The following is a 13432-nucleotide window of genomic DNA, read 5'->3' on the forward strand; positions in this document are numbered from 1 at the left end:
TCTCTCTCTCTCTCTCTCTCTCTCTCTCTCTCTCTCTCTCTCTCTCTCTCTCTCTCTCTCTCTCTCTCTCTCTCTTTCTCTCTTGGTTCCTTCTCGATTTCGATATACAGATCATAGCACATTGTTTATTCTCAATAAAATCGTCATTCGTTATCACAGTGAATCTGGAAATGTGAATGTGATAGCGAATGTCTAAATGAATCTTGTCGTTAAATAATAATAGAAAGAACAATACGAATATGCAATTCAAAGTAGACCGTAGTAGTCGGGGACAATATCGACGTCCACAGCTACAGGTGTGTGTCTAAATAATGCATCAGATCGTGAAGTAGATCGTGTATAGATAAACGCGAATTAATTTCATCGCACAACTGTCTCCGTTTAGTCGGCAAATACTTTCAGCTTTATCAAAATCGTGCTTATTCGTCTCTGCGACCTATCGAGCAAGTGAATGTTACAGATGCAGCCTCAACAGTGCGTTGTATGATGGAATTTTCCGTTTGGAGTTGCGGAGCTCTCCTCTTTGTACGCTTCGCGTTGATTAGTTTTCAACATAAGCCACGCTATTCCATGTCATTGACTATAAATCATATGTAATCATCTGCATAAATAAATACGTGTAAGAGTCTTCAGGCATCGAATCTTTTGTATGCACATACTTCAAAAAAAAAAGAAAAGAGTGAGGAACGCTTTTAAATACGCATATGCACATGCATTATGAGATTCATGAGCCGAAATAGACTGATATCTTAGCGAGACGTTAGTGAGTAAACCCTCTTTCTTTTTCATGGATGAATCAATATTGCCTAATACATTGTTCGGCTGACAGATCAACGCATTGTACAAACGCGTCCGAGTCCAACAAAAAGTCCTTTATCGGATTATTGCGCGGATTCAGTAACGATAAAATTGCTCGGAGGCCGCGTATACGTAGTCGAAATGACACGGCGACCATGGGCCATACAATTAAGCCACCGATTTATAGCTTCCAATGAAATGCAAGAGAAGCGAGTCTTACCTGAGAGCCTTCGTATTACCGATGAGATTCGTAATCAAATAACATTAACAACTCTCAAACGTGTTAGTTGAAAAAAAAAGATAAAAATGCGCGACAGCTGATCAGTCGGCTAATGGTCGAACAATCGTCATTATGCCGGCATGCTACATCCGACATCTTGTGAACACATAAATGGAAAGAGACAACGAACTCTGCATAACCATAAACAATCTACGTCCCTGTGCAATTTGGTCCCTTTTGTTTGTTTCTTTACATTTCCCCGAGGATAATTCTCGGAACTGATTAACGCTTCTTCGATATATCGCCTAAAAAAGATGTCTAAAAAAGAAAACAAGAAGAAGACTACCGCGCGTACCCGCCACGAAGTGTAGCACAATAATCGAGACGATAGACTTACGAAAATGACGTGACATGTACAATACGACCGTAGAACAAAACGCGAGATCTCATGTGAAATGTATGAGGCATTCTTGAGAATGAGGCATACTGCGGGGATGTTGTTATACATAGAACACATTTAATAATGAAGGTGGATGGCTATTCCTAGTCGGATACCTCGGTGTCAGGATCGAGATCCCGCGTGGGGGTCGATGCGTTACTAGCGGACGCCGAATGCGCTCCGGGTCTGTGTGTTCTTCGCGGATCAAACGGATCCACGACGATTTGCTCGGTGCCTTTAATTTCAGCTCGACAAAATGGACAACCCTGTCCTTCGGAATCCTGCAAAACAGCCAGATCAAACGTCCGTTAACGTTAAACGCATAGATCTATGTACGTGATTTCACGAACGCGCGTTACTATATCGTACGTCATGACGAGATAAGAACATTGGTGCAACTGGTCAGATTGCATCACCGTGAGAAAACATCTTTCGTGCGAGTCGATTGATCGCGCGCTGATAAATCTACGAAATATTGGCACGAGATTATGCACTGCTACCTGCCAAGCTGTGAGGCATGGAGTGCAGAGAAGGTGACCGCAAGGCTCTATCCTCACGTCCTTGTCGTGCTCGGCGCAGATTTTACACAGTTGGAATGTGCTACCCATTTCGCAGTATAATTCGTACTGCTCCGCTGTCACTTTGATGTGCTCCTCCGGCGTCGGTTGCACCGCATACGTCAGGTCCGGATTTATATTTCTGCCGTCCGGATAGAGGTAGCTGTAAACCAATTTCTACGCATGTATCCTCAAATGCTGAATGAGTAGAACGCGGTGACGGAATAAAAGACCCGTTCGGATCTTGAGATATGCTCGGCCAAATTAATATGCTCTATTATCCGAAATATACTCACAAGCCTTCCCGGTAACCGTCCAATAACGCTTGGCATAGACTCTTGTTGTGTGGTATCGTTTGAAGAATATCACCGTCAGACGTGACGTAGCCAATTGCCCATTGTCCCAGCCTCGTGCAACTTAATCGAAATACGTAACTCCCGGGCTTGGTAATACAATATTTTTGTAACCGCGCCTTCACCTCGTCGTACGTGAGGAAAGCCACATAACCAGGATGTGTCACAGCCAGAATTTTCCAATTACGTAAGAGGGTCGACCATGGTTGGAACAATCTTAAAAACCACAGTATTATTAGAACACACATTGTTATATGTCATTGTTATATGTCATTCCATTCCGGAAGCTATACCTAGACATTGTTATATGTCATTTGAATAGTTCCAAGTGTAAATAAAAAATTGCGTTTGCACACTTACCTCGTAAATACATCAAATTCAAAGTTCGAGATGTAGTCATTGCACGTCAGATCTATCGTCGATTTCAGTGCCATCGCCTGCAGTCCTGAACTGATTGGATGGACTTGATTCAATTCATGTCTGAACACCTTCCATGGTACCAATGTGCTGGAAAAGAAATCATCAAGAAGTCAAAGATTGCTCTTTGCGCATAACATGGAAACATCTACTTTGTAGAGTATGTTTAGATGCATATTGAATCTTTACAATTTTTACATACTATTATATTGTAATTTATTCGTTAATTGAATTTCTAACTATTTCATTTCAAACATATACGTATAACATTACATCTCCACACATGTGAATGCATAGTATTAGTTATTAGTTAATTAACACTTAAGACAAATCATGTAAACATTCGATAACAGTATTTTTCAATTCAGTTTCTACTCCACAGAATTGACTTCTCGATCCAACGTCAATGACGTTTTGTAGTGAAAATTAAACGGATGTAAAAAATATCCTTGTACAATTTCACAGAAACGCCTTTCAAATAACATTCCGCCTAAAGCTTCGAAACGACTCGATCCGCCATTGGAGCGCCGTTATAATCACGGAGTGCACATGCGCGATGAAAACCATCTTGTATGTAGAGTGACTAGTCAGTGTGAAACAGCGACTGCTAACGTTCGTGTCATTCTTGCGGTGCGTCTTCGTCGTGCTACATACGCCCAAGTTTCAACAAGGTAAAGTCATTCTTTTATTCCCGCTGGTTAACACGCGAGACACGTGTGAAGTACACGCGAGCGAATGCCGACGCGACGGGATATTCTATGACGCGAGGACATTCGATGCTTCAGATATTCCGCAGTTCGACATCGGGTTAAGTCCGTTTAGCGCTGCGAATGCTTCTGAGCCGCGGACCAATCGTATTGCTCCACTTACGCTGTGAAGCATTTGCAACGTAGAACGGACCTTGCACCATTTGATTGCACGGTTACACATTTTCCCGAAAACTAGATGGGAAAATGGTGGTACCAACAAAAACCCCTAAGCAACAATTCTAATTTCTGCGAATTAGTGACACTATTGAAGTAGCAAGTCCATGAATTTTACGGAGTCATTTTGATATATGCGTGTGTATGTGTCGAATAATAAACTGTCACTAATCCGCAGAAATTAAAATTGTACTGCTTAGAGGTTTTTGTCGGTACCAACATTTTTCCATCTAGATTTCGGGAAAATGTCGTGTAACCACGTACATCTCACGGTCGATCTCCTCAAGGTTGGGCCAGTGTACGGTAGATGGCTATCGATTGCAGAATCTGCGCGCCGTGTCACGCCGATACACTCGCGATATTTCAGCATTCATTGAGCAGAGTTGCTTTAATTAACCGACATCGAGCGTGCACAGCGTCCGGCAGAAAGAAGATCACTCGTAAACGATTGTACGCCAAGTCCAATCCGAGCGTGCGAATCACAAAGTTTCTATTAGAAAAATCTAACCATTAAGAATGTTGTGTCTATCGATATTGTGAGGAATGAAGAGAAATTTATAATCATTCATGCTAAAACGAAATTAATTGCACGTGAAATTTGTAATGTTTCTATGAAAAGAATCTAACAATTAAAAATGTTGTTTTTCGTTTATAAATATGAAAAATGAAGAAAAATCACAACGTTTTTATGAGAAAAATATAACAATTATGAACGTTATGTCTTCCGATCATAAGTGTGAACAATTTTTTTAAATTGATTCATATTCGCTCATGTCAAAACAAAATAAGCAAAAATCTTTGAAATAATTTCCGGAAACGAAATATGAGATCAACAAAATACACAAAAAAGACAAAGTTGCGTCAGTTTTCGTTCCTCCGTCTAAAAGATATAGAATTTCACGGCATTGTATAAAATTGACCTTAGAAACAGTTTTTTACTCGTGCGAGCGCGGACACTCTCATCGATTTACGCAAGATCCGATGACATTGCGCGACACTAAATCGCCAATCATCACGTTTCATTGACAATTCACGAGTCCACCCGCGCACAGCCGTTTCATCGTTTTGCGATTTGCTTGCGCGTCTATAAATTAACGAAAATCGGTCGCACTTGAGCGATTATGATTCCCATTATAATCCTCAACATATTTAATCCTAAATTTCACGATACATTTGAAACAAATCTATGTTTCCGCTAAATTATCTACAATCAAGCGCTTCTGGTTAATCGTCTCGTGACGCTCACACGATATGTGAATTCTGATAACACCAATAAAGTTGATTTCTTTCGCAACAGCCAACTGCTTCGACAATTCGTTATAATAATTAATTGTAATCTTTCTTCGTATGTGTGTTCCGGGAAACGAAATATTTCATGCCGTTTACAACCAAAATTGTATAGGCTGTCGTTTTAATCGCCAAACTATTATCTCGAGTCGCGATAATAAAAGGTCTCGACTCGCGTACGCTCTATAAAACGTCGTGAACACCGATAACACACATTCATGCGGAAGAAAAAAAACGACCAGCTGGCTGGCGTGCTCGATAGCTCCGTAAATTTTTCATGTTGTTTTCGTACTTGAATAAGGCTTGAACACTATAGCACACTATAGCACACTATCTCTTGTATCGACAGTTCCAGGAGCGGATTCGCGCGGTACGCCGGAAATGCTCGTTTTAAGATTCATCCTACCCATCGGCCTCGTGCACATAGTACGAAATTTCGCAGGCACGTAATTTCAGGATTGTCGCAACATAACCCATCCACCCCTCTGACCCCCGTCAGCAATGAATGTTAAGCTGTTATAAATAATCGATCGCCGTCGAAACGATGCGCAATTATTTCTGTGCATGATGACAAGTGCCGCATAAAAATGCTTGTAGATTAATAATCAACACGATGCACAAACAGTTCATTCCTAAATAAGATATCCGAGTACTCGACATTGCACTCGAGGAGACAGTATAAGGAGATGGGCAATTTTCCAGACACCTTTTTCCGCTCGCATCGTAATAGTTTATTCGCATCATTTGTATTTCATTTCGATGATTTGTGAAATTAAGAGCGTCGAAGTATCAAGGATTATTCAGTGTTATTTACGCGTAACGCACTTATTATGTTTGTACGATTGAAAATAACTGCAATGTGTTTCGAAGGCGATTCTCACGTATATTATGTAATAGAAAAAATATCTGAGAAATAAAAAAATATTTATTAGGTGTGTATTGATAACATATTTACTTATAAAATATTTCTCATACATATAAAATATATACATATAAAATATTTCTCATAGAAAAATAATTCTCATATAAAATATATACATATAAAATATATACATATAAAATATATACATATAAAATATTTCTCATAGAAAAATATATTTTTTTATGAAAGAAAATATACGGAAAATATAAAAAAATATAGATTTTCCTAAAATTTTCTCAAGACTTTAGCTTCTCACGAAAGTATTTGTTATATTTGAGTAAAAAGATTTAAGTAAATATGTTAACAGTATCTACCGAATAAATATTTCTTATCTTTCGGATATTTTTTCTCTCAGTGCACATGCATTAATATACACAACTCTTTTAACGTAGACAATAAGCCAGGAGTATTCTCGCGTCTGACTCTTCGAGCTAAACACTTTTCCGCGAAGTTTGTGATGTTTGAGTGCGATTATTTGTCTCTAGTTTACTTGAGTAACTTACAAAGCGCTTGGGAAATTCGCTATTGTTCTTTGAAAATTGCAGGTTGCATTGACTAACGTAGACGTAGACGTAGAAGACGAATTAACGACGGATCGCGAAATAAATGTTCCTGCACGATATTCCATTCACGAATTCGTTGCTAAACGATAATAATCGAATTGACATGCGCGACTTGCAAAATCAATTACCTCCCAGCCGCGACACTCCACGGCGTGTCCCTTGATCATCCGCCAATGCTAACGATCGCAATTCGCACAGTTGCAGCAACGATGAGTGGGAATCAGGATTACAAATCGGCTACGTCGATTTACGACTTTACGGCCAACTCCATCAAGGGCGAGGAAGTCCCTTTGTCCAAGTGAGTACAGCCTCGTGTCAGATCTCGAATATCGTATTTGTCACAAAAATGCAATAACGTCTGTTGTCGGTCAGGTACAAAGGCCACGTGTGCGTAATCGTGAACGTCGCTTCGAAGTGCGGTCTTACAGCGACCAATTACAAAGAGCTAAACGAACTGTATGACGAGTACGCCGAATCCAAAGGTAATATTCGTGCGGTGTAAAATGTCGCGAGTTGTTCCAACAAAGGGATCTGTTTAAATGAGTTTTCTCTCTCTTTCTTTCTCCAGGACTACGAATTTTGGCGTTTCCCTGCAACCAGTTCAACGGGCAAGAGCCAGGAAGCAGCGAGGAGATTTGCAGTTTCGCTGACCGCCAGAAAGTAATTTCCCCTTTGTATCATAATACGATTTTGCTTCCTCTATAAACAAATAAATCTATCTCTAACACACATACGATATCTTTGCAGGTAAAGTTTGATTTGTTCGAGAAAATAGATGTGAACGGCGACAAGACGCATCCGCTTTGGTCGTATTTGAAGAAGGAGCAAGGTGGTTTACTGGGTAACTTCATAAAATGGAACTTCACCAAGTTTATCGTGGATAAAGAAGGCAAGGTCGTCGAACGACACGGTCCTAACGTGGATCCGCACAAACTAAAGGATTCTCTTGAAAAATACTTTTAAGAAGTTTCTGTTCCATGTCATTTTTTGAAAAAAGTTAATGTAGCGTTTTAACGAAATGGGCTAACGATAGTGTAAAATAGTTGTTCAACGTTCACTAAAAGTGTGAAAATCTTTTCTTTTTCACAGTGAAATATATTTCAAACGGTATTCGAATTTTATATACGGTAAAATATATTTAAAATTTCTTTTTTCGATATAACACCGCACAATACAATTCCGCAACGCCTAAATAACTTGAAATTAATATTATATGTCAGTACGTTTCGTTCTACGTCCATAAAATCTGTCGAAAATATATCCGCAATGAAAGTAAATCAAGTATTATCAGTTTCACATACACACACATATGCAAGCAATTGTAATTGTTATTAAGATTTCAGCATTTCTTTCTGTTTTGCATCTTATAATAATTAATGTCGATAATTATAACGATCTGTACTTGCGCAACTACGATTTATCTATTTTTTGCTACGTACACGTAGTATATACGTCATGTTTACGTAAAGGCGCTAATATACACAATTACACTCGAGCCAGAAATATCTCATACAGCACAGGGCTACCTAGTGCGAATATAATGTAGAGAGGAAGAAAATAAAAGTACATTTATCGAACGTACATTTGTACAAGATCCCATATACAATCCTCCGCGCATTGCGGGCAAGATTTCGGGAAAGAGAATTTGTAGAAGTATAACGAGTCTCACACGCGATGTCTCTATTGAGATCGCACGAGGAAATTGGAGCGCCACTCGTGCTTGCTTTGTTCTCATGACACAGAATAATCATTGGCTCACGTTCATATTATTTCCGGATTTAGAGTCCATACATTATCGTCAACACAATACGATTCTCTCGCCTAAAGATCACGCTTATTCGGCGTACAGCTTCGTCCGCAAGTGTGCTCAATTTCGCATAATCAATCTTTTATATATTATATAGTGCAATAATATTTCGATATTAATAAATACAAAAAATAGAAAATAATGATAAAGTAAACACTAAATGATAAAAATAACCAAAAAAATAGTTGCTCAACTAATTTGTTAGGCGTGCAGCTTTCTATGTACCCTCGTAAAATCTCGCGAACGTATAAAGCACTATTAAGGTCTTTGCAGAATGCCAGGCAACAGGCAATAGGAATAGGAATTCGAATTGGTAAATTATTTCTATTCCCTGTTCTTATTGGCAAATATTTATTTCTATTGCCTGTAGCCTGGCATTGTGCAAGGGCCTTTACTATTTAACGAACTATACACACACACACACACACACACACACACATCGTCACTCGTCACAAATTAAGATATGCTGAATAACATTGAAAATTGGAGCGCATCTCAGCGAGCTAAATGGATATTTTCATTTTAATTCGACTAAAGGATGTGCGCTTGAGAGACGCAGAGAATTACTATCAATTAGTTATTCGGAAACTTGGAGCTGACGCATCCTGGCGGACGTTGTCGGCGCGTTTGCTCAACTTCCACAATAGTACGACCTATGAATGTAATTTCACTCGCGCGTACACACGCCCACTCTCTTTCATCGTGATAATTAGTGACGCGGTCACTTTCACGCGGCGTTTACGTTTGCTCGCGACCTTGTCTGTTTACGGTGTCACCAGCGAGTTACACTTTTAGTTTAATTGTACCTTCCTAAGTGTTTTCCCGCGCCTTCGCACACTATGGAGCACGGAATAATTCGCCATTGGATTGTCGCAACAGGGACACGCGTTATGTAAAAATATCTCTCGTATTTCAATTTCAAGAGATGACTACTTTGTCGCCACAGTTTGCCGATCCCTTCCTAAGTCCATTTCGTTAACAGAGTATGACAAATTGTAGCGGTCCGCTATCTCTCAATGTAGAGAGAGGTCACGCTTTCGGTGTTACATCTCTCAGCCGATATTTAAACTCAATTTTTTATCGTTAAATTCTCTTTTTTCTTATACAATCGAAATATCTAGATAGCCCAGGAATTAAACATGATAAAACATTGAAGTTCTTTCGCGAAGCGAACTTCCCGACTGAGATATTGAATCACCGTTTTGAAAATTTAGACAAATCCTGTGTTTCTAAAAGCCTCAACTTCGATTGACGCATTCCGTTCATCCCAATGTGTCAGAAATGTTGAAGAATCCAAAGAAATACAGACTGAGAGAAAAAATATCTAAAGAAATACAAAATATTTATTCGCAATGGGTGCTAATAACACATTCACTTAACTTGCATATAAATTTTTCTTATTTAAATACAATAAACAATTGCTCTTATGACTTTGAAGAAACGTATTTTCTTATTAAAAAAATATTTTATATATAAGTGAATATGTTATCATATTTTTATTTCTTAAATATTGTTTTCTCTCAGTTTGTACATGAAAAAATCGTTTCTCAACACTCGATCTGTTTAATCTCGCGGAATTAACGACGCGTATACGTTTTAGCTTAGCTCGCGGGCGATCCCGCTCTGGTATCTGACTTATTTGTTCAATAAAGCTCGGGGATCGCGCGTAAGTTCGCTTCTCTGCGTAATTTGTCGGCGGACGTTGTACGAGATGCCAGGTGTCGACAGCAGGACAAGGGTAAACGTGACGCACGTACGCCGTCCTGAATTCGCATCCCCGCGACGCGTTTGCCGACGATGACGACGACGACGACGATCAAAATGGGTCATGTCCTCCATCGTCGGACCATAATCTCGACACTAAACGTTCCATAATGTACACGCGTGTGGTCGGGCTCGCGCGCGTGCGCGCATATACGTGTCTATCGCTATGTGTGTATGTGTGTGTGTATGTGGCCGGTGCATGGTTAATGTACAAAACGAAGTTGAGAGATACTAACGCTATAATTAGTCGGCCTTGCTTGCCGACTGATCCGAGGCTCGCCTCCATTCATAGAACGCCGCTTTTCCAACGTCGTCTCTTCCAACGTGACGTTTCATCCGCCGCAAGGGCAATAATTTCGGCCTCAGAGCAATCGGAGAAGGAAAACGCGACTTTTTTCCTCCCAAGTATTTCACCTCTGCCGTAACACGTTCCATAATTTGCGAATAAAAAAGAAAGAAAAAGAAAAGCGAAAACAGAACCTCAAACTTCTGTCGTCAAATTAATCCGCGAGGAAATATTGTTTCCGTCGGGAAAGATGATTATTTCTTATGTCCGTGAGGAATCGATTTCTCTTGAAATTATTGGAAGATGTCAGTTATCATGATATTTAAAATTTGCAATGACAACGCACTGCTGTCATTGATACATGATCTTCGCAGGGAGACTTTCGAGGCAATAATTTCGCTCATAGAAATTGAACGTGAAAAACGTGACTTTTCCCTCAAACATTTCATCTTGACTGTGATGCGCTACGTTCCATAATTTGCGAGAAAAAAAGACAAAAAAGCGAAAACAGAACTTCAATCAAACTTTTGCCGACAGATTAACTCGTGCGGAGATGTCTCCGTCGAAAGAGGCGATTATTTCGCGTTTCTATGAAGAATAAATTTCTCTCGAAAAATTATTGAAAGGTGTTCGTATTATGATATTTAAACGTTCCAACACGCAGCCATACGACATGATCTTCACGGGAAGACTTTCGTCGCGAGCGATCTAAAAAAGATTTCGAGATGTTCACTTCGAGTGTAACGCGCGTACGAGGGATTTTTGCCGCGGGGAAAGCGCCGTGGCATTTTGGAGCTATTTATAAGCCATTCACATGCTCGACGATACTCAAACTTGTCGCATTAAACGGATGCACAATACGATCTTCTCACGAAGTGATCACGCGTATTCGGTGTGCAGCTTCGTCCACGAGTGTGCTCAATTTCGCGCAATCAATCTCCTACATGTGTAGTGCAACAATTTTGAGATACAATATTTTATCAATAAAGAAAAAAATACACACAAGTAACAAAATAATAGCAAAGTAAAAACGAAATGATAAAATAACAAAATAATAGCTGCTCAACTGATATGTTAGGCGTATATCTCTAATAATATTCTTGCTAGATATTCTAATAATATTCTCGCTGGATATTCCGGCTGCTCGACACAAATCCGCGGCTACAAATATTCTCACACACAAGATACACCGGTGATCCGCCTGCCTATTATAGGGGCACATAAACGAGATCATGGGACGTCAACGCTTGGCTTATACACGGAGATAGGAAAAGGTTCCGTGCATTTATGGGAAATACGGCTGAGCGCTAGTCCCGATATGTCATCGGTGGAGACCTTTGAAGGTTGAGAAACTGCGAGCAAGACCGACCGGCCGAGCCCGTGTACAGGGTGAGGCCCGTAAAGCGTGGCGGATTAATTTCGCTCAAAGTATTGATTTTAGAAAAAGACGGTTTAAATAAAAGTTTATAGGGTATCGAGAGGGGGCATCCAGTAGCCGCAATTTTGCTATAAATACGCTGTCGATAAATATCAATGACGAGAGTCTTCTCTTTAATCATGAATCGGGATCATCGGGCTATCCTTCATCCTTTTCAATCCCCAGCGTCCTTGCGTCACTCCGAAATGTGTCAGTGTGCCGCGAACCAAAGAGAAAACTACTTTATAATCTTCAGTTCGAATTCTAATTATGCGCAACCTTTATGTGAAGGGACTTCTTTGCCTCTTTCATTGAACACTCGATAAAGAATGTCAGCAGAATTACTGAGAGGAAGAGGGAGTTTGGCAAATTTCAAGATGACTACGCTAATTTCAGAAACTTATGAGACTCGGAATTCCGCGGAATAAATTCATATTGACTTTCCTTTCTCAGCAGCCGTCTCTCGTGGAGCATTCCAGCTCTAAATACGAGATGGAGAGAAATTCGCGCTGCAATATATCCCACTGCTAAATAAAAAGCAGGTTTTCTTTCGATTGTCGGCGATCTTTCGTAGAACATCCGAGTTCTGCATGCGAGATAGGACGAAATTCGCTGCAGAGTATATCTCATTTCTAAATAAAATGCAGCTTCTCCCCCAGTTATTACTTCGAGAAGGTAGAAAGGAGGAATTCAGCGATCTTAATCTCGAGGAGATCCAACACAGCCTGCACGAAAGCGAGGAACGAGATTCTGCCGCCCTCCTGCGAAATCTCCCTCGCATCGCTCGTTGTTTGCCTAATTGTTCTGATTGTTCAGTCGAGAGCGAGCTACGCCGTAGTTGCAGCAGCAACGAAGTGAAATCGTCCTTTAAATTCTCACTGGTGATTCCCTTTAAGGGCTAATGTTGACAGTGTCAACATTAGCGGAGCGTCACGCTTCGCTACGCGGAGGACGCACCTGGTTCCAGGAACGTCACATATTGCCTCATGCGAATGATCATGCGAATGATCAGCAAAGTTCAGCAGCCAAAGGCGTCTAATTTCAACTTTAACCCTTTCCCGCCCACGCGGATGTGCGCGAGCTTCCCCGACAGCGACGACGATATTGACGGCATCATCATCCCTTTCGCGTAAGATCTGTTGGCTGGCCAGATCCACACACATATACACACACACAATTACGTAATCTGTAGTAAAAATACATCCGCGGAAAATGTCAGTGGAACGGCTGGAATTACGTTTCAAGGATGCTGCGTTCGTTCAAAAGGTTCTGCATGCTCGCGTGAACCTTCAACGCGAGAGAATGAGAGAGAGAGAGCTTCTCCTCGACGACGACGACGACGATGCCCCCGTTTAAAAACTGCATTATCGGTATTTCATCGAACGGGACTTTCCTCGCTCTCTGCGGGGGATATTTCCGCGCTGACATTTCCGTCTGTCGGATGTAAATGTCGTCGCGCTCGTTCGCGGTTGTTTTAACAATGCATCCCTCGCGTCAGTCGTACGTGCGAATTCATCTCGGATGGGCGCCGCAACTTAAAATCACTAGGCGAAGAGGTTTTGAGAGGATGTCTCATTGTTACACCCGCGACGGAAACAACTCGTGCGCTCATCGCGAAGCGTAATTGGAGTATCAGCGTCTCGCCGGAATTGACCTGAGACACAGCCGGCTGAACTTTA

At 40.7% G+C, this 13432-nt stretch overlaps 2 protein-coding genes across 5 annotated transcripts in view; one reads left to right on the forward strand and one right to left on the reverse strand.

Moving 5' to 3' along the window:
* LOC116850980 (E3 ubiquitin-protein ligase CBL) overlaps positions 1 to 13432 on the reverse strand; it is a 34228-nt gene that overhangs the window by 8201 nt on the left and 12595 nt on the right. Inside the window, exons 2-6 of one of the 3 annotated variants that reach the window (XM_032829911.1) lie at positions 2728 to 2874; positions 2311 to 2583; positions 1955 to 2177; positions 1574 to 1738; positions 7 to 580 (exon numbers count right to left, since the gene is read on the reverse strand). In XM_032829911.1, the coding sequence (XP_032685802.1) occupies positions 542 to 580; positions 1574 to 1738; positions 1955 to 2177; positions 2311 to 2583; positions 2728 to 2874 (847 nt within the window). In that variant the 3' untranslated portion in view covers positions 7 to 541. Of the gene's footprint in view, positions 1 to 6; positions 581 to 1573; positions 1739 to 1954; positions 2178 to 2310; positions 2584 to 2727; positions 2875 to 13432 lie in introns of those variants that run through there. The other 2 variants (XM_032829910.1, XM_032829909.1) reach the window with 2 other exon arrangements.
* On the forward strand, positions 3302 to 8056 carry LOC116850982 (probable phospholipid hydroperoxide glutathione peroxidase). 2 transcript variants are annotated; one of them, XM_032829917.1, is made up of 6 exons: positions 3302 to 3455; positions 5344 to 5436; positions 6678 to 6777; positions 6852 to 6961; positions 7048 to 7139; positions 7227 to 8056. In XM_032829917.1, exons 2-6 carry the CDS (start codon positions 5376 to 5378, stop codon positions 7440 to 7442), a joined length of 579 nt encoding a protein of 192 aa, XP_032685808.1. In that variant the 5' UTR covers positions 3302 to 3455; positions 5344 to 5375; the 3' UTR covers positions 7443 to 8056. The 2 variants fall into 2 exon arrangements, with proteins under 2 accessions (XP_032685808.1, XP_032685810.1); XM_032829919.1 differs by lacking the exon at positions 5344 to 5436 and having other exon boundaries at positions 3325 to 3455.

The sequence above is a fragment of the Odontomachus brunneus genome, unplaced genomic scaffold (genome assembly GCF_010583005.1).
Source record: "Odontomachus brunneus isolate Ranch 3 - 2012 unplaced genomic scaffold, Obru_v1 Obru_scaffold_162, whole genome shotgun sequence".
NCBI lineage: Eukaryota > Metazoa > Arthropoda > Insecta > Hymenoptera > Formicidae > Odontomachus > Odontomachus brunneus.